The following is a 27,345-nucleotide window of genomic DNA, read 5'->3' as shown; positions in this document are numbered from 1 at the left end:
GGAGGCAGAGGATGACAGCTATGCAGGAAGAACCACTGCTTAATGACCCAAGTCAAGATTCTAGGGTAAATTTTTCAGGAAGTTCAAGTTGGGAACATCTGCTGCATCACAGAGAATCTGGAGAGATTATCTAGGTCACTGGTGAAGGGTTTAAGATAAACTTAAGGTAAAAGCTAAAAAGAGACAATTATTAGCTCTAGGTGAAAACCAAAGTTCTGTAGGAGAGAAGCATGATCATTTTTACCATTTGATTCAGCTGAGAAGAGTGTTGGCAAAGTCATAAAAACATAAACACCAAATATTGAAATAATCAAACTTTAATACAAATATTTTGGAAGGATGGGCACATGAGAAATGTATGCATGTGTGGTGAGTTCGTGGAGAAGAAAGCATCCGCATCAAAAAACAATGTCTAAAATTGAAAAAAAAATCTAGTAATGATATAAGCATGCTATTCAGAAAAGTAGAGAGAAATAAATTAATCTGAGGAAGTGAAATTTGTTGTCTCAATGGGGGGAAAATGGGAAGGGAAGGAAACTATATATTTTTTTTTTTTTTGCAAAAACCCCTCATACAGCACTTTGATTTTGAACTACATGCACTTAGAAAATGCACTGAATGTTGCAGTGCTATAGAAGTTATAAAGCGTCAGTGGTTTGAATTTTTTCTGCATTTAACTCTTTATGTTAATATTATTCTAGAGGACCTTTTTTCTAATAATCTTTGATGGCAGGTAAAACTAATGATGGTGAAACACTGTACTTTATTCATTCAAACAACAGAATTCAGTATGTCAGGTACATTGCGTGCCCTACAAAACCAGACAATCTGAAATTACACATAAAACTGGAAAAAATGTTCTAAACAGGGTGATTATATAACTCATCATTCAAACAGGGACAATAGACAATAAATGGGATTTATTGCAGACATTTATCACACATATCCCCAGATTCGGTCTTTTATTATGATACCTTACAACACAGTTAGTGCTTTGAATCTGAAATACTATGTAAACCAACCTTGAAGATTTTGTAAAATTCCCTTAGAAAGCATTGCAGTGAATTCTAGAAGCCACAGTTCCACACATGGGTCACTAGCAATAGAAAAGTTAAAAAAAAATACTTGTTTTTATGTTTCAGATAAATGTATAAGAGCCTAGAGACTTGACTTAGAATAATTCCAGTGAAAAGACCAGTAGAAAAGTATACTAATTTATGCAAAAGCCTGAATGTGAAGGTCAATACTTTCTAGGTACTATGTTCTAGTAGTGGCCAAACTAATGATGATACTTGTGTTATAGGTTTGCACCACTTTATATTTTTCAAAGATATTTTTCCACTATTGTGGAAAGAAGCTAAACACTTTACTCACAATTTAGCACCTCCAACTGAACTTTATAAACATTGAGTTCTACAATACCTCCAATCTTGCTGAAATCTCATACAAGCAGTACAGAATATAGCACATTATTATAAATCAAGGAGAAGCACTTTGATTACAGCAATTTCTAATTATAATGTGGACTCTACCAATTTGGTAAATTATGGTAATGCAGCTGTAGATGTGATTTAAGATAGTTCTATATAAACCAACATAACTTGAATATTTACAATGAAAGTAAACCTACTGAAGTTATTTTTATCTTCCTTTGTCTTGTAAATTGATAACCAATGTATTTTAAATTTATATGTATAATATTTTAGTAATAAATTGATTCACTTAAAAATCCTAAAAATTTAATATTGACCAACTAAAGAATATAGCCTCATTTACTGCCTTGCATCCACAAGCATAATTACAAGCTAATGAAATTTCAATTCTATTTTCTCAGTATGCATAAAGGCCCTTAAATAATGTCTCAAGGTCTCTCTGATGATAATACAATCAATACCTAGTCATCGTAGGTTAATGGCATGTATTCTTTCCCCAACAAAACTGTATACTCTATAATGACATTTAACAAACTTACCTAACTTGTCATCACACAGCAATTCCCTTTCATTGGTTACTTTAATGGAAATATTCAAATTTACATTTATGGCATTCAAAGGAAACATAGATTTTTATGTAATATATTATATATCATCATAAATTATATATGTAAAAAAGAATCCTAGGAAGCATCTTGCTCCCTAAGTAGCACCTTTCAAAAAAGATTTAAAACATAATTTAATTCAATTCTGACATTTTATTCTGTGGAACTGTTTTGATCCGTTTCCTTAATAACAACAGAATAGTAGGTGTAACAGATTAGGGGGAAATGTATATATGTACATATATATGTGTGTGTGTGACACACATACACACGCAATATACTATTTATACCATGTAGTATCTATATAGTAGGTATAGTTTTATACATATACATATTATATATATATATATATATATATATATATATATATATATATGGTAGAGTTACGAAACTCTAGCAAATTAGGAATGATATTAAACAGACAATAATGAAAGTGCTTTGTTAATAAGTAAAGATGTCCAGGGAAAGGAAATTAGTGAGTAGAATTTCATCAGCATGAACAGCTGAGAGTGTAACAGGACCAGCAGCAGTGCGTGGGATGGGGGCGACAGAGAAATTCCAGCAGGACTTAGAAGGGTTCCAAATGCCTGAAAAATCCTGAGCTCTGCAGAGGAAGAATACACGAAGAAGAGGAACAGAGGATATAGTGCTCATAAATATTCTGAGTGACAGATTAAAGAAAAAGCAAAACATTCATGGAGAAAGAGACTGGTTTTAAATGGTCTGCAGGCTCTGCTGCAGAATTCTTCCATGAGTGAAACCTCCAGGACAATGGCATCTGGTTGTACTGTGCACCCCACCCCCAAACACATCATCTCCTCTGTTCAAGTGGAATTTCCATTTCCCCATATTGCATTGGTAGAAATGTTTTCCTTCTCACCCATATTAGTCATTGAGAATTTGGAAATACCTCACGAGAAGTGGACATTTTTACTTTTTCCTTTCTGAAGCAGGCAGGGGCACTCATAATTTCTGTGATTCACAGAATCACTACACTATTGGGCGTGCATAGTAGTTAAAGCTATTGTCATAAAATATCCACTGACTCGCCTAAAACTGTAAATTACAGCTTCAAATCTTCCTAGATAACATGAGAATTTGGTTTGGTTCACTTAAAATTATAAAAATCTACAACTTTGATACTTACATGCAATTTTTGTGGTGAATGTTTTAGAGATGAGTAATAAATATTTGAGACATGAATGATCGCTATCTTTGGTAATGACCATTGTGGTTTCAAGGTGATCATGACCGTTATTTAGCTTCAGGACTACTTTTCTTCGTTTGACCCCGTCTAGAATTTGAACAATGACAGGATGGCCACTAATTGCTCTGTATTGATATCGCTAGGGTTGTCTTTGGCCAAACTGTGAAGCAAGACAAGGTTATTTCTGTACCTTCCCATTCTTTGTTCCCTGTTCCTTCTTCCCTATAGCGCCCCAGTGTTCGTCCCCCTCATGTTTCTACCACAACCCAAACCACACTTCCAACTACCATTCTTTTTCTTATATTCAGATTACCCATAATTATTTTTTAAAAAAACACTAATAATGCCTAGATGTCTGACTCTTTTGAAATGATTTACATATTTGAAATAATTCCCAGAAGTAGAAAAATTCAATATCAAAAACATTATTATTGGACCATCTACTACACTTGCTCAAAAAGCTAAGCCAGGGAGAGTGGCAAGAATTCCATGTGGAATCAGGGATTACTTTATTTGATAATAGAGAGTGAAGAGATTTCCCTGTCACATTTGTCTTCCTCTTGACCATTCATTTATTCTGCTGCCAATTACTCTGCTGGACTATGCTGATAGAGCAGATTTTAAAGTGGGGAGAGAGAAAGCTAACCCAGATCCATCCACATATTCTCTTTTTAGCTGGTTAATAAGAGATGTTTGGGAATGGCATTGCAGTGCACATTTGTTAGTCACCAGCGCAGCTTCCAGGCCCCATTTCCCTCCTCTAATGATACCCTGAATTTCCTGGTAATGTGCTTTGGCCTCAGTCCTGGTTCTAGAGGTCAACCCTTAATTGCCTTAAGCCATTTCATCCTTTCCAGCCATAATGCCTGTTTAATGGTGGACAAATAACCAAATTTGTTTGCTTTATCAGAGAAGTAAACTCTCTACCAGGCAGAAACAAGGATTATGAATTGCCAAGAGTTGTTGGAAACACAAGGGAAACACATGAATAAGAGTTAGGCTAACACCAATAAAGTGGATCCAACTCCATGAAAGGAGGCCCAGAAACGGGTTTATGCCCAAACTTAATTCTAGACATGACATTTAAACCTTGGTAAATAACCCTTGCCTGAAGTTTGATCTCTCCCCTGGACTCTTCCATTACATGACTCAGTAAGTTTCCCTTTATGTATACACTAATTAGAGTCAGGTTTTCTGAAACATTTCTGTTAAGAATGCTCTCCAGGTTATAAAGTATTTTTCCTATCAAATTAAATAAATTTAGCACTGAGGTATCCAGGGTAGGCACTGAGTAGTGGGAAAAAATTATATAAAGATCCACATACATAACAGTCATCACAAATTTGCTCAGATCAAAGAAAAAGCTTAGATTCTGGTCTTTGGCCTGTGAGAGAAGGCTGGGTAGTTGACATAAATATCCTCTCTTGCACCCTCCGATGATTGATTGGTAGAGTCGGGATTTCTGTAGTTGTTGGCTGCCTAGAAAGACAGACAGAATGTCAATGATTCACTGCATTTCAGCAGCCAATAAAGATACTCAAAACAAATCTCTCCTTAAATCAACCACAATATAAGTCAAATTTCTATTATAATTAATTTCATAAAACATTCTCTTCTTTGTACTGAACTTATATGAGAAATCACATTTTTTACTTTCAGGGCTCAGAATAAGATGCAACAGGAGACTACTCTAGATTATCACTTTTTATATTAGATTATGAAACACTTAGTCTTAGAACTCTCTCCCAATGTCCCAGGCTGTTTTGATAGGAACCATTAGTCTCCTTTTTACATGGAAGTTTAGTATAGTATTTCCCATAGTGGGTGCTTAATAATTTCTGTTGAATGAATGCTTTAATAAACAATACTTTTAAAGTACACAGTGTCATGTCTTGACAATAAGCAACTAAACACAATAAAAGAAATTAACAAAATAAACTGGCATTACTTTCAAGATGATGTCACATAACATTCTCTACCCTAATCAAGTCACTTTGGCCACCTATATATGTATGTGGCAGAAAATATGTAAGCATGGGTGAGAGAGAGAGAAATCGAGAGGAAAAAAAGAAGAAGAGAGAAAGGTCTTTGGTGAGTAATTTGGAAACTGAGTGGTTTTGGTGCTTGCAAGGAAAAAGCAAAAAGAAAGTTGCAGTTCCACTGGTAATTCCAGAGCCTGTTGAAAACCCCAAAACAATCAGGTAGGTCAGCTTCTTTCTCTTTCACAGCCCAACTCACTATCTTTCTAATCATCGTTCAAAATATCATTATTCTACAAAAGTATGAACAAGTTGAATACTTAATATAGGAAGTTGCAAAGTTCCTTCCCTTCCCTGACATTCACAGCAATAAATGTGGCTATAGAGTGGCTTGAGTTGACAACAGCTAACGACAAAGAAGGGACCCCAAAATTGTGTATAACAGCAATGTTTTATCACTTGCTGGAGCGGCAGATGAAACAAGGCAAAACTTCTGTAGTCTTTCTAAAAGCCAGCCACGAATTACTCAGAAAAAAAAAAAATTTGGTGTGCAAAGGGTAACTAATAGAAGAAAAAAATTAAACTGATAAATAAATAGGTAACAGAAATCCAAAGCACACATATTAGATTGTCATAAAATTTTTATTACTTGATGTTTTGGTCATGTAGAATTCAATTGCAAATAATTAAATTGAAGGGAAATGATGTAATTTTAGATAACACTTGGGGAAATGTTTTGCTGTAAAATTTTGTAAACGGGCACTTGGGTGGCTCGGTTGAGCGTCTGACTCTTGGTTTCAGCTCAGGTCTTGATCTCAGGGTCGTGAGATGGAGCCCTGCATTGGGCTCCATGCTCAACAGGGAGTCTACTTGAAGATTCTTTCCCTCTACCTATCCCTTTCCCCCATTCCCTCTTTATTTTAGAGAGTCTCTCCCTAAAATAAAATAAATAAATCTTTTAAAAAAATTTGTAACCAGAATCATATATGTTAAAGAGAAAATCTGACCAACAGTGGAGACAATGAACATGAAGTAAGACAAACTGTTTCAAAGGGCATCAATAATAAGAGAGCAGGTCAGAGAACAGGTGTTTCCTCAAATAGCTGATCCACTACATGGCCAGGTAATTGAAAGGAGAACAATAAGGTTGTCGACTGCAAAATGGACCAACTTTACAGGATATTACAATGCACAAAAGTTGGAAAATGACAGCTCTGAGAAAACTTACCTTATTCTGTGCATCCCAGGGTTGTTTAAATAGTTTTTTCTGTCTCCTTCTCCTAAGAATACATATTCAATAGAGGCATTAAGATCTTACACTTCAGCACTAGTATTATTGCATATAGTATTATACCCTACTTGTACCCCAGCCTACATGCCCTCACTAACTATGTTGAAATTGCTTCATACATACCTACTCAAAATTCCCTTGACTTAATTCTTTTCCACAGATGGTGAAGGCATCTAAATGGATATCCAGCCAGTGTATATTAGTAATTAATCTCAGCGAGCTTACTAAAGAATGGTTCATAGTAGGTTATTGCATAAATGGCTTATTGCCTTCTCCAAATAATTTCAAACTTAGAGATTTCCCACAATTAAAAACTTCCTTCTCAATGCCAACAGTGTAACATCTTGGATGACAGTGATAATAGAGTTAAGCTTTAGAGAAAGTTCCAGGTGTTTTACCAAACCTCCTCAATGGATTATTTTATTTAGCTTTCATCAAAAACTCTATATTTAACTCAGATTGGGAAACTGAGGCAAGAGAGGAAGAGTAACTTGCCCTAAATCATGTGGCTGGCTAGTGGTAGTGTCTGGATTTGAATCCACATGCTTCCCTCATGACTGTTAGGCTCACTGCTTCTGGAGCCATGTTGCCCCAGTTCCATGGGCTATCTGGAGCCATGCTATTCCATAAACTCTTGACCATTCCAATGAAAACTATAAAAACCTAACATCAGGAGGAATCTTTTAAAATTCAAGAGAAGAAAAGAGGCTACTATAACTGAACGCACTGGATGAAACGACTCTACCCAAGTGCATGAAAATAGTTATTATGGGAGATGATGACTATCTTTTTTCATCTCCCTAAAGAAAAGATTTTTATCAGACCACAGAGGAGATGGGTTAGATGCAAAAACATAAGGTATTTTTTCCTTTATGCAAAAAGATGAAGTTGTAATTCCTTCATGGAAAGTTTAAAACCAGCCAAGCTAGTCTCTCTCCAGGGAAAGGTTCAGATGATGGATGTTGTTCTCTCCTAGTCACTAGGAAATCCTCCTACTGTGTCGACATAATCACAAACTGATCTTACTCTGTGTGTATTTGTTTACTTATGAAGAGTCTCTTATACAATTAATTTAATTTTTTGATGTGTTAAGTTTACTATGTGAAACTGATGTTTCCAGGTCTTTCATATAAATTATTTACTCCTCAAAAGAAATCTGTGATGTAGATGCTATTACTATCCTCTTTTTACAAATGAAGAAACAAATCTATGACAGTGAATCTTTTGTCAAATCATCACTCACAAGGCTTGCTATATCATAATATAGATTAACTTTCCCAAAGAGGTCCAAATATATATATTGTTTATATAAGCCTAGAATATTCAATATGATGAAGAAAAGAGAACAAGAAACTTAGAGTCAGATGATCTATGTTTTACTTGTGCTCAGCAATTTACCAGTTTTTTGCATCTATAAAGTTCAGTCCTCTCCTCTGTAAAATAAAGATGGTGAACACTGTGGTTTGTTCTAGGTTGACCGACCATTCTGGTTTGCTTCATTCTCAGGAGTTTCCCCAGAATGAAGGATTTTCAGTGCTGAAACTGGGAGAGTCCCAGGCAAAGCAAAAGAGCCTATTTGTTGTGAACATCAAAGTTGACAATAAAAGGAAAAATAAGTGTCTAACATTTTGCACACTAAACATTAAATTTCTTCCTATAGACACACGCGTCAATGTGTCCACTGTCTTTTGGCTCCCGCCACACCTAACCAGGGCTGCGCACGTCCACCAACCACATTCACTTAACAATGTGACCATTCTGATCTCTAACTGGAAGCAACACAAAATGAGGCAGAGAAAGTGTGGGAAATGTCCCTGGACACACAGGCTCCGGGGTACTGGGTGTGAAGGAAGGACTTGGTTTTGTTCAGGCACACTGTGATCTCCTCTGGCTTCTCCCCAAGTCAGCACATCGGAAGCGGCAGGATTATTTTAAATGGTCAGGAAGACAGAGTTCTGAAGACCATTGTTTCAGCCCTTGGGTCATTTTTCATAACATTTCCATTCTAAGTTACAACCACAAACTGATTCGGGCGACAAGGTAGAAAGAACAAGCGCTTCTTCCTTTGTGATGTTCGGCCATGATTACACATTCAAGTCCACTAATCTTTTTATCACATTTAACCAAGTGGGACAATATATTCTACAGTTCAATTTAGCTATTCATGTAAAAGTGATGCATTTTCATGAAGCTAAATCCATCACGTCCAACATCTGTGACCCTCCGGAGATCCGTGCTGTCACTCACTCTCTCCTACCATGTTGCCCGTGTTCCCGGGTGCTCCTATTGTCACAGCCGCCCTCGGTGCATTTTTCATCAACCAAGGTGAAGCAGTAGAAAAATCCTTAGTGTCACTAACATCCTGGGTTCCTTCCCTCAATTTGCTAATTTGTTCAATTTCCATCCAGGGAAAGACTTGAGGGCAGCCCGTGATGGAAGAAAGGGAAAACGACAGTTCTGTGTTTCAATTTAATTAGACAAATGCTTATTGACCATCCGTTATTTGGAAAGATTAGTGCTAAATGCTATCAAACACTAAGAAATGAATAAAATGCAATCCCTGACATTTTGAACAGAGGGGAGGACAGCACAAAAATGATGAAGCTACAAAGCAGGCTGCAAGGCGCAACAGATGGTGACATCAGGTCTCTTTGCAGGGAGGGAGAACCAGGACAGACCTCCCAAAGGGGACACTTGTCCCATGCATTGAATGAGCCACAGGAGTAAAGCCAAACATGGGGTTGGCTTTGTTAGCTACCCAAATGGGAAAGAGAGTCGGGTGTGTTCACAAAATGAGACTTGCAGTTTTAACAAAATTTGTTGACATTGGGGGCAGTAAAGTCGAAAATATAAATGAACATTAGGTTGGGGTCCCACTAATTGGGTGGAAGTCAGAACAATGGACGCCTTTAATACAGAGTTAATGCGTTTTAACCTTATTCTGGTGGCAGTAGAAAGACAAGAAAAGGTGTTAAACAGGAAGGATACTAGCTTTTAGAAGAGCAACCGGGAAAAGTCAGATGTGTTCGAAAGAAAGAGAGGAGACAGCTGGAGCTGGGAGCAGATTGGGAGCATTAACTAACCTCCAGGGAGTTGTAATACCAGCTCCAAAGAGGTGAGGCTGGGATATGGAGATGAGATAGAGAAACCTACCTGATATCCTATTAATACGCATGCACTTGCACGTGTGTGTGCGTATGTGCGTGTGTGTGTGTGTGTATGTGTGTGTGTTTGGTAATATTGCTGGGGTAGAAGAGAAGAGGAGATGGATGTATTCCTTCCCTCTGCTAACAAGAGAACACTTTAGTTGGAACACAAGAATAAAGAGTAATTTCAATTCAATATGATTACAGCTAAGATTATGACAAATACCTAGACAAGTGAGTTGGTGAACATGAGACAGCAAGAAAGGGCAGAGTCAACCCAGAATATTCCAGCAAGTTCCCAAGTGTGCCACAGAGAGTAAAAGGTAGGAAACTTAAGTAGAGGTCAATGACTACCTACTCTCTCTAAGGTAGCCCCTTCCAACACACCTCTCTTCCTCAATAATTTTTTTAGGAATAGCATCTCTATTGCTTGTTTCAGAGACTATACAACCATTTAAAAGTATGTTGTTTATTTATTAGAATGTGCACTCCATACGTCTTGTTCACTACTGTTGCAATAGATATTTGATGCATGAATACATGAAGGCATTATTACTGCTCAACCCTGTTCTTCCCCTTCTCAGAATCCTTCCCTCCCTCTCCCTTCTCATCACACACACGCACGCACACATGCACGGACGCACACATGCACGCACAGACGGACGGATGGATGCATGCACGCACGCAAGCACACACACCACCCCTCGCCCAACACCCTCTTTTCCTTGCAGGAGGAGGAAGATAGAGGACAAGGGAGATATAGCAGAGGCTCCAGGCAGTTGGCTGCCCATAATATGAAAGCTCTGCTAACACGGGAGCAGTTCCTACTACTTCGTAAGTGAGCTACTCTAGCTTTCTCCTCCGATATTACCACAACTACTTCTCTCTTTTGTATGAAAAATACTCAAAATGCTGTATGTGAGTGCTAAGGCAGCTTGGCCTACTATTGGGTTATTCACAGAGAACCCCTCATATCAGGATGACTTAAGGGAAACAAGAATCAGGATGAGCTGCAATACTCACCTGTTATAGGAAATGACGACGACGATGGTAATTAGGATAACAAACAGCAACAATAAAACTGCCCCTCCAGCCACAAAGAGAATATACTGGTTATCAGTTTTACCTAGGAGGAAAAAAATATATAATAGGAATTAGGAATTCAGCTAAAGCCAGAAAAAAAACGGTGGGAAAATGAGGAAAGGGAACATTGATCAAATAGAGTAACAATTCAAAACGATCCAATGAAAAAACAGGATAAGGGTAAGGGAAAAAGAATTTTTACTTTAGAGTCTTCTAAGTATTTGTGACTCCTCACAGATTTTTATTAGTTCCTTGATTCAGCTGAGTTTAACCCCTTAAGAAGAACAAGAATAAATTGGTGAAGGGAGGGGCGTCCGGGTGGCTCAGTTGGTTCAGCGTCCAACTCTTGATTTCGGCTCGGGTCCCAATCTCAGGATCGTGAGATTGAGCCCCGCGTCACATGGAGCCTGCGTAAGATTCTCTCTCCTCTCCCTCTGCCCCTCCCCCACCTCTAAAAAAATAAATAGGTGAAGGGGATTAAGAGGTACAAACTTCCAGTTATAAAATAAATAAGTCACAAGGATGAAAAGGACAGCATATGGAATATAGTGAACAATATTGTAATAACTTTCTACAGTGACAGATGGTAACGAGACTTACTGTAGTGACCTTTCATAATGTATATATAATTGTTGAATCACCATACTGTATACATGAAACTCATTTAATATTGTATGTCAACTATACTTCAGTTAAAAATTTTAAAAAGAACAAGAATAGAGTGTATGTTTGAGACAGATAACCCTTCACTCTAAGGAGCTCCCAATCACATAAAATCTTTTGAAAAAAAAATAATAAGTATCAAGAGTATATAAATGAAGGGACGCCTGGGTGGCTCAGTCGTTAAGCGTCTGCCTTCGGCTCAGGTCATGATCCCAGGGTCCTGGGATCGAGTCCCACATCGGGCTCCTTGCTCAGTGAGGAGCCTGCTTCTCTCTCTCCCTCTGCTGCTCCCCCTGCTTGTGCTCTCTCTCTCTCTCTCTGTGACAAATAAATAAATAAAAATTTTTTAAAAAATAAAAAAAATTTAAAAAGAGTATGTAAATGAAGATTACTTCTTAAGGCTGATAAATTAAGTACATTCACACAACAGTATAATTTTAAAAGTAGAATTTAAGAAATATTTTTTACTTAATCCGAGTTAATGATAAAAAGTAATCAGAAGAGGGGCACCTGGGTGGCTCAGTTGCTTAAGCGTCTGCCCATGGCTCGGGTCATGGTCCCAGGGTCCTGGGATCGAGCCCCGCATCGGGCTCCCTGCTCCGCGGGAAGCCTGCTTCTCCCTCTCCCACTCCCCTTGCTTGTGTTCCCTCTCTCGCTGTCTTTCTCTCTGTCAAATAAATAAAATCTTTAAAAAAAAAAAAGTAATCAGAAGAAATATGTTACTCTGACTCAGTGCTTAAGTAGAAAGAACAATGGTCCAGGAATCTGCAATTCTCTCCCTGACTCTGTCACTCTTTAGCTGTGTGACCTCCAGCCAATTCCTTACCCTTCTCTGCATGCCTTTCTTCATCTGTCAAATGATGACAATGACAACAGTTCTAATTACATCACAGAATTGTGGTGAGACTCTAATGAGGTAATATTCAAATAAGCAATAAACTACTAGAGCAACATCCTCTCTGAAGCGAGATCTCAATGAGGTCAGGAACCATTTTATCTTTAAAATGTCCTCCTGCCCATGAGGCTCCTCACCCACCACCTCCCACAGAGCTCCTTCCCAGGAGAAGAAACCCCATTAATTTGCTGTTACCAGAGGTTCCTGGGTGGCTCAGTCAGCTAAGTGGCGGCCTCTTGATTTCGGCTCAGGCCATGATCTCAAGGTCATGAGATCGAGCCCCACATTGGGCTCCATTCTCAGCAGAGATTCTGCTGGAGGTTCTCTCTCTCCCTCTGTCTCTGCCGCTTTCCCTCTCCCCACCCGTGCTCTCTCTTTCTTTCTCTCCAAAATAATAAATAATAAATAATAATAAATAAATAAATCTTTAAATATATATATTTTTAAATATAAATATATATATTTGTCAGGACTGGGAGTGAATTGGAACCTGGGAGCTGTCCCCATTGCCCCCTCTCTTTGGGGCAGCAAACTCGCCAGTCTCCCCTCCTGCAGGAAGGGGCCGGGCTGTGGCTGATGAACAGCATGACTTCCGTCTAACCTTGAAAGTAAAGCCCAATGTTTGCTCTGTGATTCCCACACAGCCTGCAATCCTACAGCAACCTGAAAATCATGCTTTTCATCAGATTCTCCCTGATCCTTCCCTCAGATTACTTCTTCCTTCCTGACCTACTACTTAGGTGCAATTTTTTTTCATGATAGGAGCTCAAAGTCTACATCCACTCATTCTTTTGTACAAAGTGAAACTAAGTCAAATAATAAATATTATTTTCATTTTTCAAACTTGTTGAACCTATAAGATGAATAAAAGTAGAAAAATGTGTGAACTTTAGAGACTTTGTACATACAGTCTAAGAATGGCTTTTGTGCAAATATGATGGAGAAAGGGAAAGCTAAATTTATTCAGAACAAAAATACATTGAACCACTCCTACAAAAGGAACAATGAAATTTTCTCCCCATCAAATAAGAATAAGCTTTTTAAGCTCATAGTACATTATAAAAAATAAATGAACAAAATACCTGAAATTACTTTGCATTGTAACATAGGACTATCAAAGGACCACACTTGTTATACTGAAATAATTTGAATATCACAGATGCTAAGGTTAAATCAAACAGGCAATCATGGTGAGAAAATGAAAGTTATGATTAAAATATTCATTGACAGTATTCTGGGAAAATTGTTTAACCACTTTTGAAAATGCTATTTAGACCTTTGCTACAGTAAAAAAAAAAAAAAAAAAAAAAAATCTGGGTGGACTACAGCTCTAGATTTTTTCATGTAAACATTAGAAGAAAATATAAGTAAGTATTATTTAATCTCTGGAATGAGAAATGGCATAAAAATAAATAAATATATAGGATTCACCAGGTCAATTGAAAAATATCTGTAGTTAAAATGATCACAAGCAACATGTCAAGACAAAAGAACAGAACTTTTAACACATCCTTGCTATTAAGAAAAAGCTATAGGGGGGCCTGGGTGGCTCAGTCAGTTGAGCCACCGACTCTTTGATTTCAGCTCAGGTCATGATCTCAGGGTAACGAGATCCAACCCCACCCCCTTGCCCCCCAGCCAGAGCCTACTTAGGATTCTCTTTCTCCCTCTCCCTCTGCCCCCTGCCACTCGCACACACACACACACTCTCTCTCTCTAAAAAAGAAAAGAAAAAGCTATAGAAGACAAAATGAAAGATACAAATAACTTACTATGAAAAAGTACATAAAGAACAAGCTTGTGTAAGAGGAAGACTGTGGTCAGATAGAGCATCTCAAGCTCTCTTTGGAATAGTAGAAACTGCCACAACTGCATCCAAAAAGAATTCAGTCTCTGTGTGTCACAGTCTTTCACTAGGTGCTTACACATTTGATTAACTATTTTATTCTAAAGAAATACTCAGGAGGCGCCTGTGGCTCAGTCGTTAGGCGTCTGCCTTGGGCTCAGGTCATGATCCCAGGGCCCTGGGATTGAGCCCCACATTGGGCTCCCTGCTCAGAGGGAGCCTGATTCTCCCTCTCCCACTCCCCCTGCTTGTGTTCCCTCTCTCGCTGTCTCTCTCTCTGTCAAAAAATAAATTAAAATATTTTTTAAAAAAGAAAAAAAAATATTCAGAAATGTGAACAAAGGGTTCTGTAAAACACTTAGAACAGCAAAAAGAAAATCCTTATTTCCCCCCAGGAGACTAAGAGCAAGACGGTATGGCTGTGGTTCTCAGACTTACTTTGCATCAGCATCACCTACAGGCTTGTTAAGCCACAGATTTCGGGGCACCCCCGTCCGAACCTCTGATCCAGAAGGTCCTGGTGGGTCTGCATTTGCAGCTCCCATGCAACATCTATGTTGCTGATCTGAGGCCCATTCCTTGAAAACCTTGGCTATAGACACTTGGATGATGTATGTAAGGAATTCCAATGACATGGAAGACTACTGACTATAGACTATAAAGTTAAGTAAAACTTCAAAACCAGCATTGACAATTTCGCTTGCTGTAATATCTCCATCAGGTATAGGACTTATGGGAAAAAAGTCTGCAAGGGGACAAATGCCAAAATTTTAAAGTGACGATCTCCAGAGAGAGGCATTAAAAGCAATTCTTTCTTTAGGCTTTTTGGTATTTTCCAAACTTTCTAAAGGATGTATTGTTCTTTTATTAATCAGAAAAAAAAAAAAATCATAGTATAAAAGTGTAAAGGCCTGCATGCTTAAAACAGAATAATCTGACAAATTTTAGTGGTGATATTTAAAGTACAAGTTGTAGAGAACTTTTTTTGTAGAAGTATATTCAGAATCCTTAAGAATTAAGATAGCATTCCTTATTAAACTCTCAATTAAGTAGAATTAAGTAGAAACCATTGAAATGTACTGGTTATCTGTTTCACACTGTTCAATTATAAATCCAAATTTCAAATGTATCCTTCAGTGTCAAATATGTTACCTCCTTTTAACCTCTTCTAGTAATATTTGACCTATTGGAGTCAGATCTGTGTATTCATTCATCTTTTAACACATAGTATCTCAAGCCATACTATGGCATTACAGATGAAATGGCGTGTAAAAATGAATTTGGTTCCTAAAGGAAAAACACCAGCTAGAGCAAAACTGCTTCTCTACTCGAAATACTGCTCACACTCACTTTCCCCCAAGGTTTCACAGGCCCCACGGGGGAAGGGGTCAGTCCCACAACACTGCCCCCCTCCTCTGCCTGCAAATCCAATCACAAATCCAGGCCTCCCTACCCCTGATGGACTCACCAGGTATAAATCCAAGGTTCCCATGATCTCCTCCTCAAGTTCGATAATTTGCTATAACAGCTCACAGAACTCAGACAAGCACTTTACTTACTATTACTGGCTTATTAGAAAAGATACAACTCTGGAACAGCCAAATGGAAGAGACAAGTAAGGCAAGTTAATGAGGACAGGGAGTAGAGTTGGAGCTTCCATGCTCTCTAGGGATGGGCCACTCTCCCAACACCTCCATGTGCTCAGCAACCCAGAAGCTCTCTGAGCCTGTCATTTAGGGGTTTATGGAGGTGCCATTACATAGGCACAACTACTTAAATCATTGACCACTGGTGATTAAGTCAACCCCAGCCCCTCTTCCCTTTTTCAGGGGGATGGGGCTTAAAGTTCCAACCCTCCCATCACGTGGCTGATTCCTCTGGCATCCAGCCCCCATCCTGAAGCTCTCCAGGTGCTTCCAGCCACCAGCTGCCTCATTAACTTGCAAAAAGACCCTCATTGCTCTGGAGATTCCAAGGGTTCTAAAAGCTCTTGTGTCAGGAACTGGGGACTAAGACCAAATATTATAGCAAAAGATGCTCCTAGCGCCCCTATCACTTGGGAAATGACAAGGGTTCAGGAGTTCTGTGAAAGGAACCAGGGGCAGAGATGATATTTTTTAGTATACATACCCAGTACTTGATTGATGGAGCTTACATTGTTTTGGAAGGCCCTGGATAATTTAAAAACACACACGGAATGAGCATTTTCCCATAAGAAATAAAGGTAAAACCACGGGAGTCAGGTGGAGTCACTCACACTCCAGAGATGTTGCAATCTAGAGCCTCCCCGCCTATAGCCAATCCTGCCTTGTACTCCTTTCCCTGCCCCACGGCTCTTCACATGAACAGTCAGTACCTGGAACCAGGCTGGTGTAGCCACACAACTCGCTGGGCCCTGCGGGACTAAAAACGAAAAGGAAAAGCAAAGGGTGTGCATGATTCAGGGAGTCAATCAATAGTTCCTAACACTCACTTTTGCCTAAATTCTGCCAATAGATCTTAGGTTGAGTAATGTCAGCCCTCAAGCCCCTCTCTTAAAGAAAGAATTATTGTGTATTCTCAGCAGCCACTTTTTTGCTGATTTTTTTTTCATCTCAATGCTGTCTTGATTCATAGGAGGACAAAAGTGTCGTGAACCATAAAGCCATTATTTTCCCTCCCATCAAAAAAGATAAATACAGTTAAAACAATTTAAAGCATGTCAGTGAGATATATAAATGAATAATTTACTCCAGGACTGCAACCCTCCAGGCTATGTTCCTGCCAATGACAAGTATTTATGGCTGAGTTATAAACCTTTAGAAAGGCTCGTGATAGAAATGATAGCCAGGTCCTTCCCCGAGAACCAGGCTGGCAAGTCTGTTGTTTATCCTTTATTACAGTTTGAGGTGGGTTAGGGAGTGAGGAAGCAAAGTGACTCAGAACCTAAATATCTGGACCAAACGACATGCTAGGAAAACCTCATAGATCCTGAGCCTCTAGCCAGCCCCGGATAGGTCATGGTAGATACCAGTTACAAATTATTCTTGCTTTCTTACTTCATTAAAAAGAGAAGCAGAAATATCAGATTTCATTCTATGTAGACAGAACATACAGTGTGTGAGTTCCCACAGGGTAGATACACGTGAGCTGACACACTATTACCAGGTCGATCCTAATTTGCGATCACTATATAACGTAAATATCCAATTAGACATTGATTTGCTGAAAAAGTGGAGATTGAGCAGGGAAACCTTGGGGCCTAGTCCTACCTTCTAATTCTTTTCCCTGGAAGACCTCATATGAGACACTTGATCTTGCAGACACAAACTGCAAAATGATGATAAAATCAGCCCCAAGGGTGGCTATGAGGCTTAGATAAAACATACAGACGTGCCTTACATTTCAAGCACCATGTAACCTGTAAATTATTAATAGTATACTCATATTTTGTATACATGCATTCAAATTGGGTTAAAAAATAACTCACTTGTATTCTTTTCATGTTGAACTAGTCGTGTGTAGTAGGACGCTTGCTCATGCAGCTAAATACAGCCTCCTGGGCAAAGGCAGAGGTAGCCCTGATAAACACGGATAAGGTAATTGTAACTTCGTAGGATCATTGGATATAATGGTAGCCCAAAGTCTGTTGAACTTTCCTGTATGTCTGAAATATACATCAAGTGGATGCTGATATGGTAATATTATTCCAAGTTTTCAAAGGTCAACTTGCTTTGTGCAAATCAATTTTATACTCTTTGTATTTCAGAAACCTTCCCATGTTTTATAGCAAGAAGATCCTAGGGAATAAATTATTTTCAGAGAATTAAAGAACCATGACATCAGCCTCTAATCTTTCTTCTGAGTGAGAAATAACTACTCTTCCTCAAAATGAAAGTATTATCCGATTTTAACTGAGAAACATACAGCACATAAGAAAATCTAAACCATAAACATGAGAAACAGAAGCATAAGAGGATATAAACAGAAATGTAAGAGAATCTACATCATTGTCCTGGAGCAAACCAATGAGAGAAGCAAGTTTCCAACCCCATGTACAATTTTTGCTATACCAATTTTGCCTCTATTGATGGAAAATATTTCCCAAATGACTTAAACACTTAAAAATGTTATATCAGTTGAGATACACATAGTCTAAGATAGACCATAAAGCTTACATACTTGGTATAGGATGGCTGCATTAGCTCCATTTTCTGGTGTCTCTGTGGGCCATGCTGCTCTACAGTGATTGGTGTATGGCCAGGGCATCCAAGTCAGAATAGGAGGCATAAGGATGGCGAGTATCTTTGGTTTGGTCCACTTGTTGAGAAAACTTTCATGGCTGACTCTGTCATATTAGATGTCTCATCTTTTCACCCAAGTATTTCTTGGTCTTATGCTGTATTTCTTGTATTTTCATGAACCTCAACTTTCATGAACACATATTATTTAAAGGAGACTATGTTTTATGCATCATAAGTCAGAATGTCAAGAACTGCACAAATCTTGCTCACTTTTTTAGTGAATTCAGTGTGCCAAAAAGTTAAAGGAATGGGCCAGAGACTGCTATCCTTAGAAAGGCCTGCATGCAAGTTTGGCCATTGGCTAGTGTGTGGGCACCTGGATTTTTGGAGCGTTTCCACCGTTCCCTAACTGTTAGGGTGGTTTACTGTGTCCAAATTGTTTATACAAACCATGTGGCTTATGCTAAACATCTGCTTTCTTTCTGTGAAATCTGTCAGTCCTTCTGACTTTGCCCCATGTGCCTTTTACCTTTGCTGATCTGCTTTGCATTCTTCTGCTGTGGTAAATCAAAGCCATCCCTTGGGAATGCAATCATCAAGAAAGAGACCTCCTAATTCTGTGGGAGGGTAGGAGCCTAAGCTCCAAGGTACAAAAGAACCTCCTGGCTTACTGGTGTAAGCAGCTCATTTTTCCTTTAGATAGAGCCAACTAGCTAACACAGATGGTCATCCCAATTACCAGGTGAATTTAGGTTCAATTCTGTGTGACAAATGGTGCTGTCAAGTCCTCTTATCTGAGGACTAATTACTGTTTACCTTGAGAACATGTTTGTAAATGGGTCCTATCTGCTGGGCCCCATAAAAGGTGAGATTTCTGTCTTTGCACTCTCTTGGCAGATTGCCTGCAATACATATCAGAATTCTGGTTTAATGTTTATTTAATAATAAAATTGTTTTCTTTCTCTTTTGTAGAGCAGTTTTCTGGGGAAGGAGATTTTGCTTCTAATTCTAATTCCCCAGCACATTGTCGTTATTACTGTTGTTTACCCAAGTGTAACTCTATACACGATGGTGTCACTATTATGTGTATCCACGAGGATAGAACGGGAAATTCTTCAAATGCTCTACTGAAATCAAGATAAACATTTCTGCCATGCAATAAAGCACAGGAGGCATACCATACTATTTAAATATTTTATGTATTTGGCTGTTCAATATCAAGGTCCATAAATATGAGAGAACATAACTATTCAAGTATTTTAATATTGAAAATAAACCTTCCTTTTTTTTTTTTTTAGGAGGTTTTGGAGGTTCAACGCTCTCTGTCCTTGAGGGTGAGGCACTAGAATTCTGCTGGTATATAAGCACTATATACTGCTTATAACTCCAGTTCTGGGTTCATTGGTCTTTACAAGAACAAGAGGAAAGGCAGTTGTATCTACAAGAACTAGAGTGAGAGAAGGATTTGAGAGGAAGGAGAAGGAAGGAGGAACATAAGCTGGAAGAAGGTTGTGCTTGAAAACTTAGAGCAGATTCCCAGTTAGTTGCTCAAGGGAGTAGGCTTCCCCATCAGGGAAGAGTCTAGTGGGCAGATCTAGCACAGACCTTTGCAAAGCCAAGAAGCCATGGGAGAGCTGAGTGATCACCAGTTCTCTCCAGCAAGAGCATGGACTCTCCTTTGTCCAGAGGTTACTCCTCAAGTTCCCCTCATCTGTTCCTGGTGTGGACTTGACTTCATCAGCCACCAGCACTTCCCTTCAGACTCAAATACCTGTTATCTAACTTTGCTTGTCCCTTATATGGTTGTAAAGAAACCCTCCCTGACACAATTTCATAATACCCACAAGCCCCAGAAAAGGGGACAAGTCAGGGGAGAACCCCATACAGCACCTGTGATGACCTGAGCAAGCCTCACCAAGCATGCAGAGCTGGACGAAAATTGTGGGAGATCAAACCCCCATTACTTTGCCTACACTTGCTCTATATGTTGGGTCAGTTTGAAGTCTAGGGTACCTAAAGGGGGATGGAAGGGGGGACAAGTCTATGAAACTCTCCATAGACAACTTTTACTGTGATGCATCTGTTGACAATAGTACTGACTTTTTTCTTTCACTTGGAGCAATATCCTGTCACAGTTAAGAACAAGAACTTTGAAGCCTTCCTGCCCTGCTATGGATCCTAGCCCCTCTCCTTCCTAGCCATGAAGCTTTGAAAAAGATTGCTCATTTCTCCTCCTACCAAATGTTCACAGGTACCTTCATTTATAAATGTACACACGCACACAAATTAAAAAGTGGAGAATTTATCCAGTGCTCTGTATAAGGCATGGAAAACTGAAAGCACATTCACATCATCATTATTATTGATAATAATCAATAATTCTACTTTGCAAGCCTATATTTTTCTGTATTTGTGAGTTTGTCTCCTATGTGGTCCCCATTTGGGGTCATCTGCACACATACTGTGTCCTTGAGCTTCTTCAGTAGGAAGCCACAGAAAACATCCCACCTTTTGTTAATATGGTCTCCTCATCTCAGTATCTACTCTGTATTTGCCATGTCCATCATAGTGATAATAAGGATTTTTCAGTTCACTCCCTATTCACCTCAGCTAAAGCCATTTCTCAGTCCCCATCAATCCAATGGAGAGTATTAACATTTCCACCTTGTATCTGTGGAAGAAAGAATCTCTTCTTGTGGGTTAATCAAATAAAATGCTACTCTTACATTTAAAAAATTATGAATATCACAGTTACTTGTGAGTTCTACTGAAAGTGAATTAATTCCAGAAATAAATTTTAGAGTGGTCAACGAGTATTGGAATATATTTATTTTTAGAAAGATATCCAAAAATATCTCTGTTGAATACATGCCTTTTGAAAATCCCTGAATTGGAAAAAGATAAATACCATATGATTTCACTTATATGTGGAATCTAAAAAACAGAACAAACAAACAACTGACAGAAACAGACTCCTAAATTCAAAGAACAAATTGGTGGTTGCCGGAGGGGAAGGTAGGGATGGGGTAGACGGGGGGATGAGTGAAATAGGTGAAGGGGATTAAGAGGTACAAACTTCCAATTATAAAATCAATTAGTCATGCACTAAAAAGTACAGCATAGGGATGATAGTCAATAATATTATAATAACTTTGTGTGGTGACTGAGGGTACCACATTTACTGTGGTAAGCATTTCATAATGTATATAATTGTTGGATCTCTACGTTGTACACCTGAAACTAATATAATATTGTACGTCAACCATACTTCAATTTAAAAAAATCTCTGAATCATTTCAGTGTAAAGAACATTAAGTTTCTTTGAGGTTCAAAGATGTGTCTCTACAATGACAGATTTATGTTTATTCTTCATTCGCTGTCCTTTCAAATAACATAGTCCTCCACAAACCTACTCGGTCACCTAGTATTTGTCAATATTTGTCAGTTAGGTCAGTGCATGTTTGAAATATTTCAGTTGAAGTCAGTAGTAGCTGTCTGACTACTTGAATCATAATAATTAAAACTAGAATTGCTATTAAGAATGAAAGGCCATTAATCTTATACGAAGAACTATTTTTTTGTTAATTTTAAGTAATTTTCTACTTGCCTTTGGGGAAAACTTCACACAATCATCTATGTTCAGTCTCTAATAAGGCTCTCAGAGACAACCACAAGCTGTTCACAATTCCCAGATGCTTTAAATTAAAAAAATCCCATGCATGACAAAGAGTATAAAAGGCTGTTTTGCAGTTGGAATCATTAGGCACGTCTCTCAACATGGATTTTAAGGGGGAAGAAGATCAGTACATTTGTCTGAACTTGAATTCCTAGCTGTACTCTTAAGTTTCTAGGGTGAGGAAAACTTCATGAAAATTGTTGGAAATTCAGGTGAGGATAAAGATGCTCTTAAAGAAAAGCAGTCCCTAGGATTCAGTGGTTTCTAATTTACATTGTTTATAGTGGTATAAAGCAAGGATAATTTGTGCTCCCTTTACATGGATGAGGTAGCAATACACACCCAACAATGCTCCTCGGTAAACAGTGTCATCAAAACAACTTAACATGAGGCCTTGAAGAATTTCCTTCCCTCTGATGTTAACTTGTCATAATTATATTATTCCATTCCCTACCTTGTTTATCTACAAAATATGGTATGTATACAAAGAGGACTGCAGGCAAACATTCCAGGATTTTGTGCATTAGGAAAGATGAATAAATCAATACGTGGGGCTTACAAAACAAACTAACTAGTTAGCTGCCTTTTTTTTTTTTTTTTTTTAAACACAATGTCTCCTAAAAGAACTGATTTGGGCAGAGGCAACTATAAAGACACAGAGACATAATAGGCCATGATTGAGTAATCAACTTACTTGTGATGTTGGAAACAGTATGTTTCATTTGGATATCCAGTTATCACCCAGAATTTTAAAAACAACTAAACTGAGCTGAAAATTGCAGTTGATCCATTTTGGTAGAGACTATTTTATCTTGTGAGCAGTGACACTAGTGCTTTTGGATTCTGGTGCTGTGGTTCTAATTATATAAAGAACTGTCAGGAACATTATTTTCTATGTAGGTGAAGATATTAAAAAGCTGAAGTTCATCACACTATGTCATGGAAATAAATGTATTTGACATTCCGGTGCATACCAGCTCGGACAACGCCCATGCCTACAATATTCAGACCTATCATAAATTCATAAGGATGGGACAGAAGGTTCCGGATGAGTGGATCCTTAAAAAAAGAATTCTCTTGTCTACATCTGACACTGTTCAGGAACCCAAATCATCTGGGAGCAAACTGGATGCATTTTAGTGGAAACTAAAGGCCAAAGAAACAAATGAAGCTCATTTCTCTTCCTCCATGTTCTTCTAGTCCAACTCAGGAGCACTGAGTCCCAAAGTCAATCTCCATCAAGCCATGTATAGGCAAGCACCCTATTCCTCTATGCTCCTACCTGTTTGTCAACCCTATACCTCACAGAAGAAATATATGGGAAGATTCCCTTGGCTGTGGCCCCATCATTTCCTAGTGAATACTTCTGTAATTTTCATTTATAAACCCCATCCACCAGATCCAGTGACTTGCAATTATCCACCATTTATATAAAACACGCAAAACAAAATAAAGTTAAGAAAGGAAATAGGCTTTTTTGAAAGATATAAAGGTAAACAATATTCATGAAAGTTTTCTCCCCAAACATTGCAACTGATCTCCTCAGAGTTTAGGTTTCTTTGATCAGCTATCACTAAACCTCAAATGTTAAATGTTGATGAAGGAAACCTAGAAATAGTCTAGCTAGAAAACTTGAAAATAAAATGGACACATTTTAGAATACAAGTAAAATATGTAGAAATATACTAGGATAGATAAAAATATTAACATACAAAGAATCAGTTGAGAACACTTAATGAGAATATTCTGGAAAGATATTTTGACACCTCTAAGCAAAGATGCCATAATCCCTAATCTCAAGTAATTTCTAACGTAAGTCTCTAGACGACTGCAAACAAATGCAATTATTAAGTGACTCAATGGTATACATTTCCAAGTTACAAAAGTTTGAGAAATTCAAAATGTTTAATAGTTCAATGGCAGGGAAGTAGTTTGGGCTAATGTGGAAAAATCATGAAGTTGGAGGAGATCTGACTGAAACTCTAAAGGAAAGGAGGTAAATGTGATGAAAACTAGTAGGTTGGTTGGGAAAAAGAGAAAGTAGGAAAGTGTGAGTGACTAGCAAGGTCTTGGCAAGCGCAAGCTGACATTCTAATCAGACTAACCTCTCTTTGCCCCCATCCAGACCACGTTTGTGCCAGCCAAGGTGGGTAAGGAGCCTGTGCCCCCCACCCACCAAGCCTGCACACCAGCTTTGCAGTCTGCAGCAACCTGGAGGAAGGGGCACCTTTTTTCTAATTTGCCAGCCCATGGAAGGCACCATTAAATTTGTCTGTCTGCAGTGGGCTCCGTTTTGTGCCCAACAATCTAGTATGTGAGTTCGAGCATTCATGCACTGACTGTTACAACTGACTTACAATTAGATTCCTCTGTCTCAATTTTCTCTCTTTGATTCTGCACTCAATGCTTTCATTTTCACATCCTTGAATACCATTTTGCCATTTTGGTGGCTTTCATTGCTCTTATATGAGATCCAGAACTGCACCAAGTCATCACCTAATTAAACCTCCCTCCTTTTATATTAACCCAGAATTCAAAATCTCTGTACCAACCTAGTCATTTGCTTGCAGTCACCCACACACAAGTTCTTCATCCCTCCTCCACCCTCCCCATGCATGTTTTGTGTTACTTCTCGTACTTTGTCTCTTTTCTACGCTCTGATCATCAATTGGAACTTGGTGGTTCAGCTGAGTGGCCTCATCGGGGGCGGAAGATCGGACAAGGACATGAGTAACAATACTGCTTGGCAGCGGCAAACAGAAGTTTGCTCAAAACTAGTCTCCTCTGGAAACTTTCTGAGAGAGCTGATTTCATTTCTTTGATCCACATTCTTTTTATAATCAGTAAGCTCACTTGTAACAATAGTAGTCTCAACATCATTTAGTTCATATTAAAAGGCTTCCCAAATTCTTTTGATGGAAATGAAGATGCTTTTCTCATGACTAAGGACAATCTAGATGACATGTAGGGCCCCAAATAATCTTGGTCACTGTCAGTATATTCACACTTCCCCCTGTTCCTTGCCCCTGTGGTCTAGGCAAGTTTCAAATTCAAAAAAGTCAATCTGGAGCTATTTCAAACTATTTCCCAGGTCCTGAGTGCAAAGGACAGGAGGCAAACATTTTTCACTCAGCAAAGATAGTCAATAGGAAATTCAGGCTCAACCCACGCTTCTGCTACTCTCTCCCTCTGTTCAAAATATGTCAAGAACTGGATATAGGGGACATTGGTTGACATTGTGTTATCTTCTGGGTGACCTCTGAGTACCTAGTACTTGTCTGAAGATGAACACAAGCACAGGAAAGAGCCCTGTGTGTGTGTAGAAAATGACAGTCATGAAAATCTCTCCTTTGGGTCCTATAAAAGAAGTTGATGGGAGGCAACAAAAGGATGCATAGCAGTTTATAAAATTTGTGTCACAATCACCTCTCTCTTGACAGTTGAAATAAATTAAATCTGCTCCACATCTTTTACCTGTCTCTCTGCTTTAATCCCTACATTGATTTTTGACCAAACAGCCTCAAGACTTGAAATAATCAAATCACATCAGAGCAAATGCAAGTGATCTATTTCTGCTTTTCCATCTGACTTTTTTATTTTCATTCTTACATTTATTTATTTACATTTATTTTAAAAAGGAATTAAACCAAAACATAAAGTCAACAGCTGGGCATTTTCCCTCAATTATAACTTTTTACTAATAAGCCCTGTTGATATTCTTATAACCTGCCAATTGAATATCAAAAAGCCATTTTGCAACTGTTTAAAACACATGGACACTAACAATACTGACCATTACATTCAGTCACCCTCATATCGTTTACAGCTTTTTTTTTTTTTTTTTTTAAAGATTTTATTTATTTCCTTGACAGAGAGAGACACAGCGAGAGAGGGAACACAAGCAGGGGGAGTGGGAGAGGGAGAAGCAGGCTTCCCGCCGAGCAGGGAGCCCGATGTGAGGCTCAACCCCAGGACCCTGAGATCATGACCTGAGCCGAAGGCAGACGCTTAACGACTGAGCCACCCAGGCGCCCTCGTTTACAGCTTATATTATAGTTTTGTGCAAGAAATTTAGTCATGTCTGGACAAATGAAAGACATTTTTATTAATTAGTAAAAGTTAAATAACTATACCTCCTAAAAATTTGTTACCTCTATTTTTTTCTATAATTTAAGATGTTTATAATTATTTTTTCAACATATAATGTAAAAGATTTTATTTTCTATTTGTTTGAAAAAGGTTCTTTATGATATTTTTCTGAATAGAAATTTTCCTTGCCTTGGTCTCTGAGAGAAAACTAATGACTTTTTTTTCCCTTGGCCAGGTTTAAAAAACATTTCTCTAATGCAAGGTTTTTGTTTTTGTTTTTAAGGTACAAAATATTTTGTATATACATCTGAAGGAATGGAGTCAACACTTAAAATGAAGAAACTCTGTTAATTTTTCTCCCCCACATATTCCATTACCCCTCTCTTTTATGTCAAGTTCTCAGAACAATTTCGGTCTCGCCCACAACCCACGCTGCCATAAGAGAAGCATAGAAGGCTCGATGGGGTCCAAGGTGATTATGTATGAGAAAGTGCTGTCCTTTGCCAATGTCCTCCTTAGCACACACAGCTGCTGCAGGTATGAACCCTGTTGTTCTTCCTTTCCAATGCAGGAATAGACATCGGTCTGCAGGATAATCAGTCTGTAAAGGGACAGCCAAATCCCAAGAAACCTTGGCTCTAGAAGTCTACACACAGGCCAAGGCCCATTGCTGGCTGGAAGCACACGAAAGAATGGGAGAGAGAGACAGAGAGAATGGTGAAAGGAAAGAAGGAAGGAAGAGAGGGAGGGAGGAAGGAAGGAAGGAAGGAAGGACGGAAGGAAGGAAAAAGTTAACACAATTTCTGTCACCAGCAAAAATGGCTTCTTCTGACATGTTCCTCTGCTGTGAGAAAATGTGCCAAGGCCGACCCTGGAGAGCCTGAGACCACCTCCCTCTCACTCCGACCCCGCCACACACTTCTCTCGAGGCCTCTCTGCACTTGTACTTCGGGAAGTGAAAAGTTACTTTTTCTTACTCTCATGTGGGTTCTGTGGGGCCTGCAGTTTACACGATTAGGGCTTCATTATGACACAGGAAACAAATTACTAATACAAAATTAGTGCTGGGCCTTGGGGGAAGCCTGCTAAGGTTGAAAGGCCCAGAAGGCTAGTCTGTTTCTGCTCCGAGGGCCGAAAACAATGGAAGGAATCAAAGCCCTGAGCTCGCAAAGGAGTAACGTTATCAAACATTTATTAAATTCCATTCAA

At 38.6% G+C, this 27,345-nt stretch overlaps 1 protein-coding gene across 2 annotated transcripts in view; it reads right to left on the bottom strand.

Moving 5' to 3' along the window:
* Positions 1-299: 299 nt before the first annotated feature.
* Positions 300-27,345, bottom strand: part of CD226 (CD226 molecule) — a 71,521-nt gene continuing 44,475 nt past the window's right edge. For both annotated transcript variants that reach the window (XM_036109122.2, XM_078060183.1), the window contains 3 exons: positions 10,685-10,787; positions 6,453-6,504; positions 300-4,724 (listed from right to left, as the gene is read on the bottom strand). In XM_036109122.2, coding sequence (XP_035965015.1) covers positions 4,611-4,724; positions 6,453-6,504; positions 10,685-10,787 — 269 coding nt within the window. In that variant the 3' untranslated portion in view covers positions 300-4,610. The remainder of the gene's footprint in view (positions 4,725-6,452; positions 6,505-10,684; positions 10,788-27,345) is intronic.

Source organism: Halichoerus grypus, chromosome 13 (genome assembly GCF_964656455.1).
Source record: "Halichoerus grypus chromosome 13, mHalGry1.hap1.1, whole genome shotgun sequence".
NCBI lineage: Eukaryota > Metazoa > Chordata > Mammalia > Carnivora > Phocidae > Halichoerus > Halichoerus grypus.
Note: the sequence above shows the minus strand (reverse complement) of the source record. Positions and strands in the feature narration are given on the sequence as shown.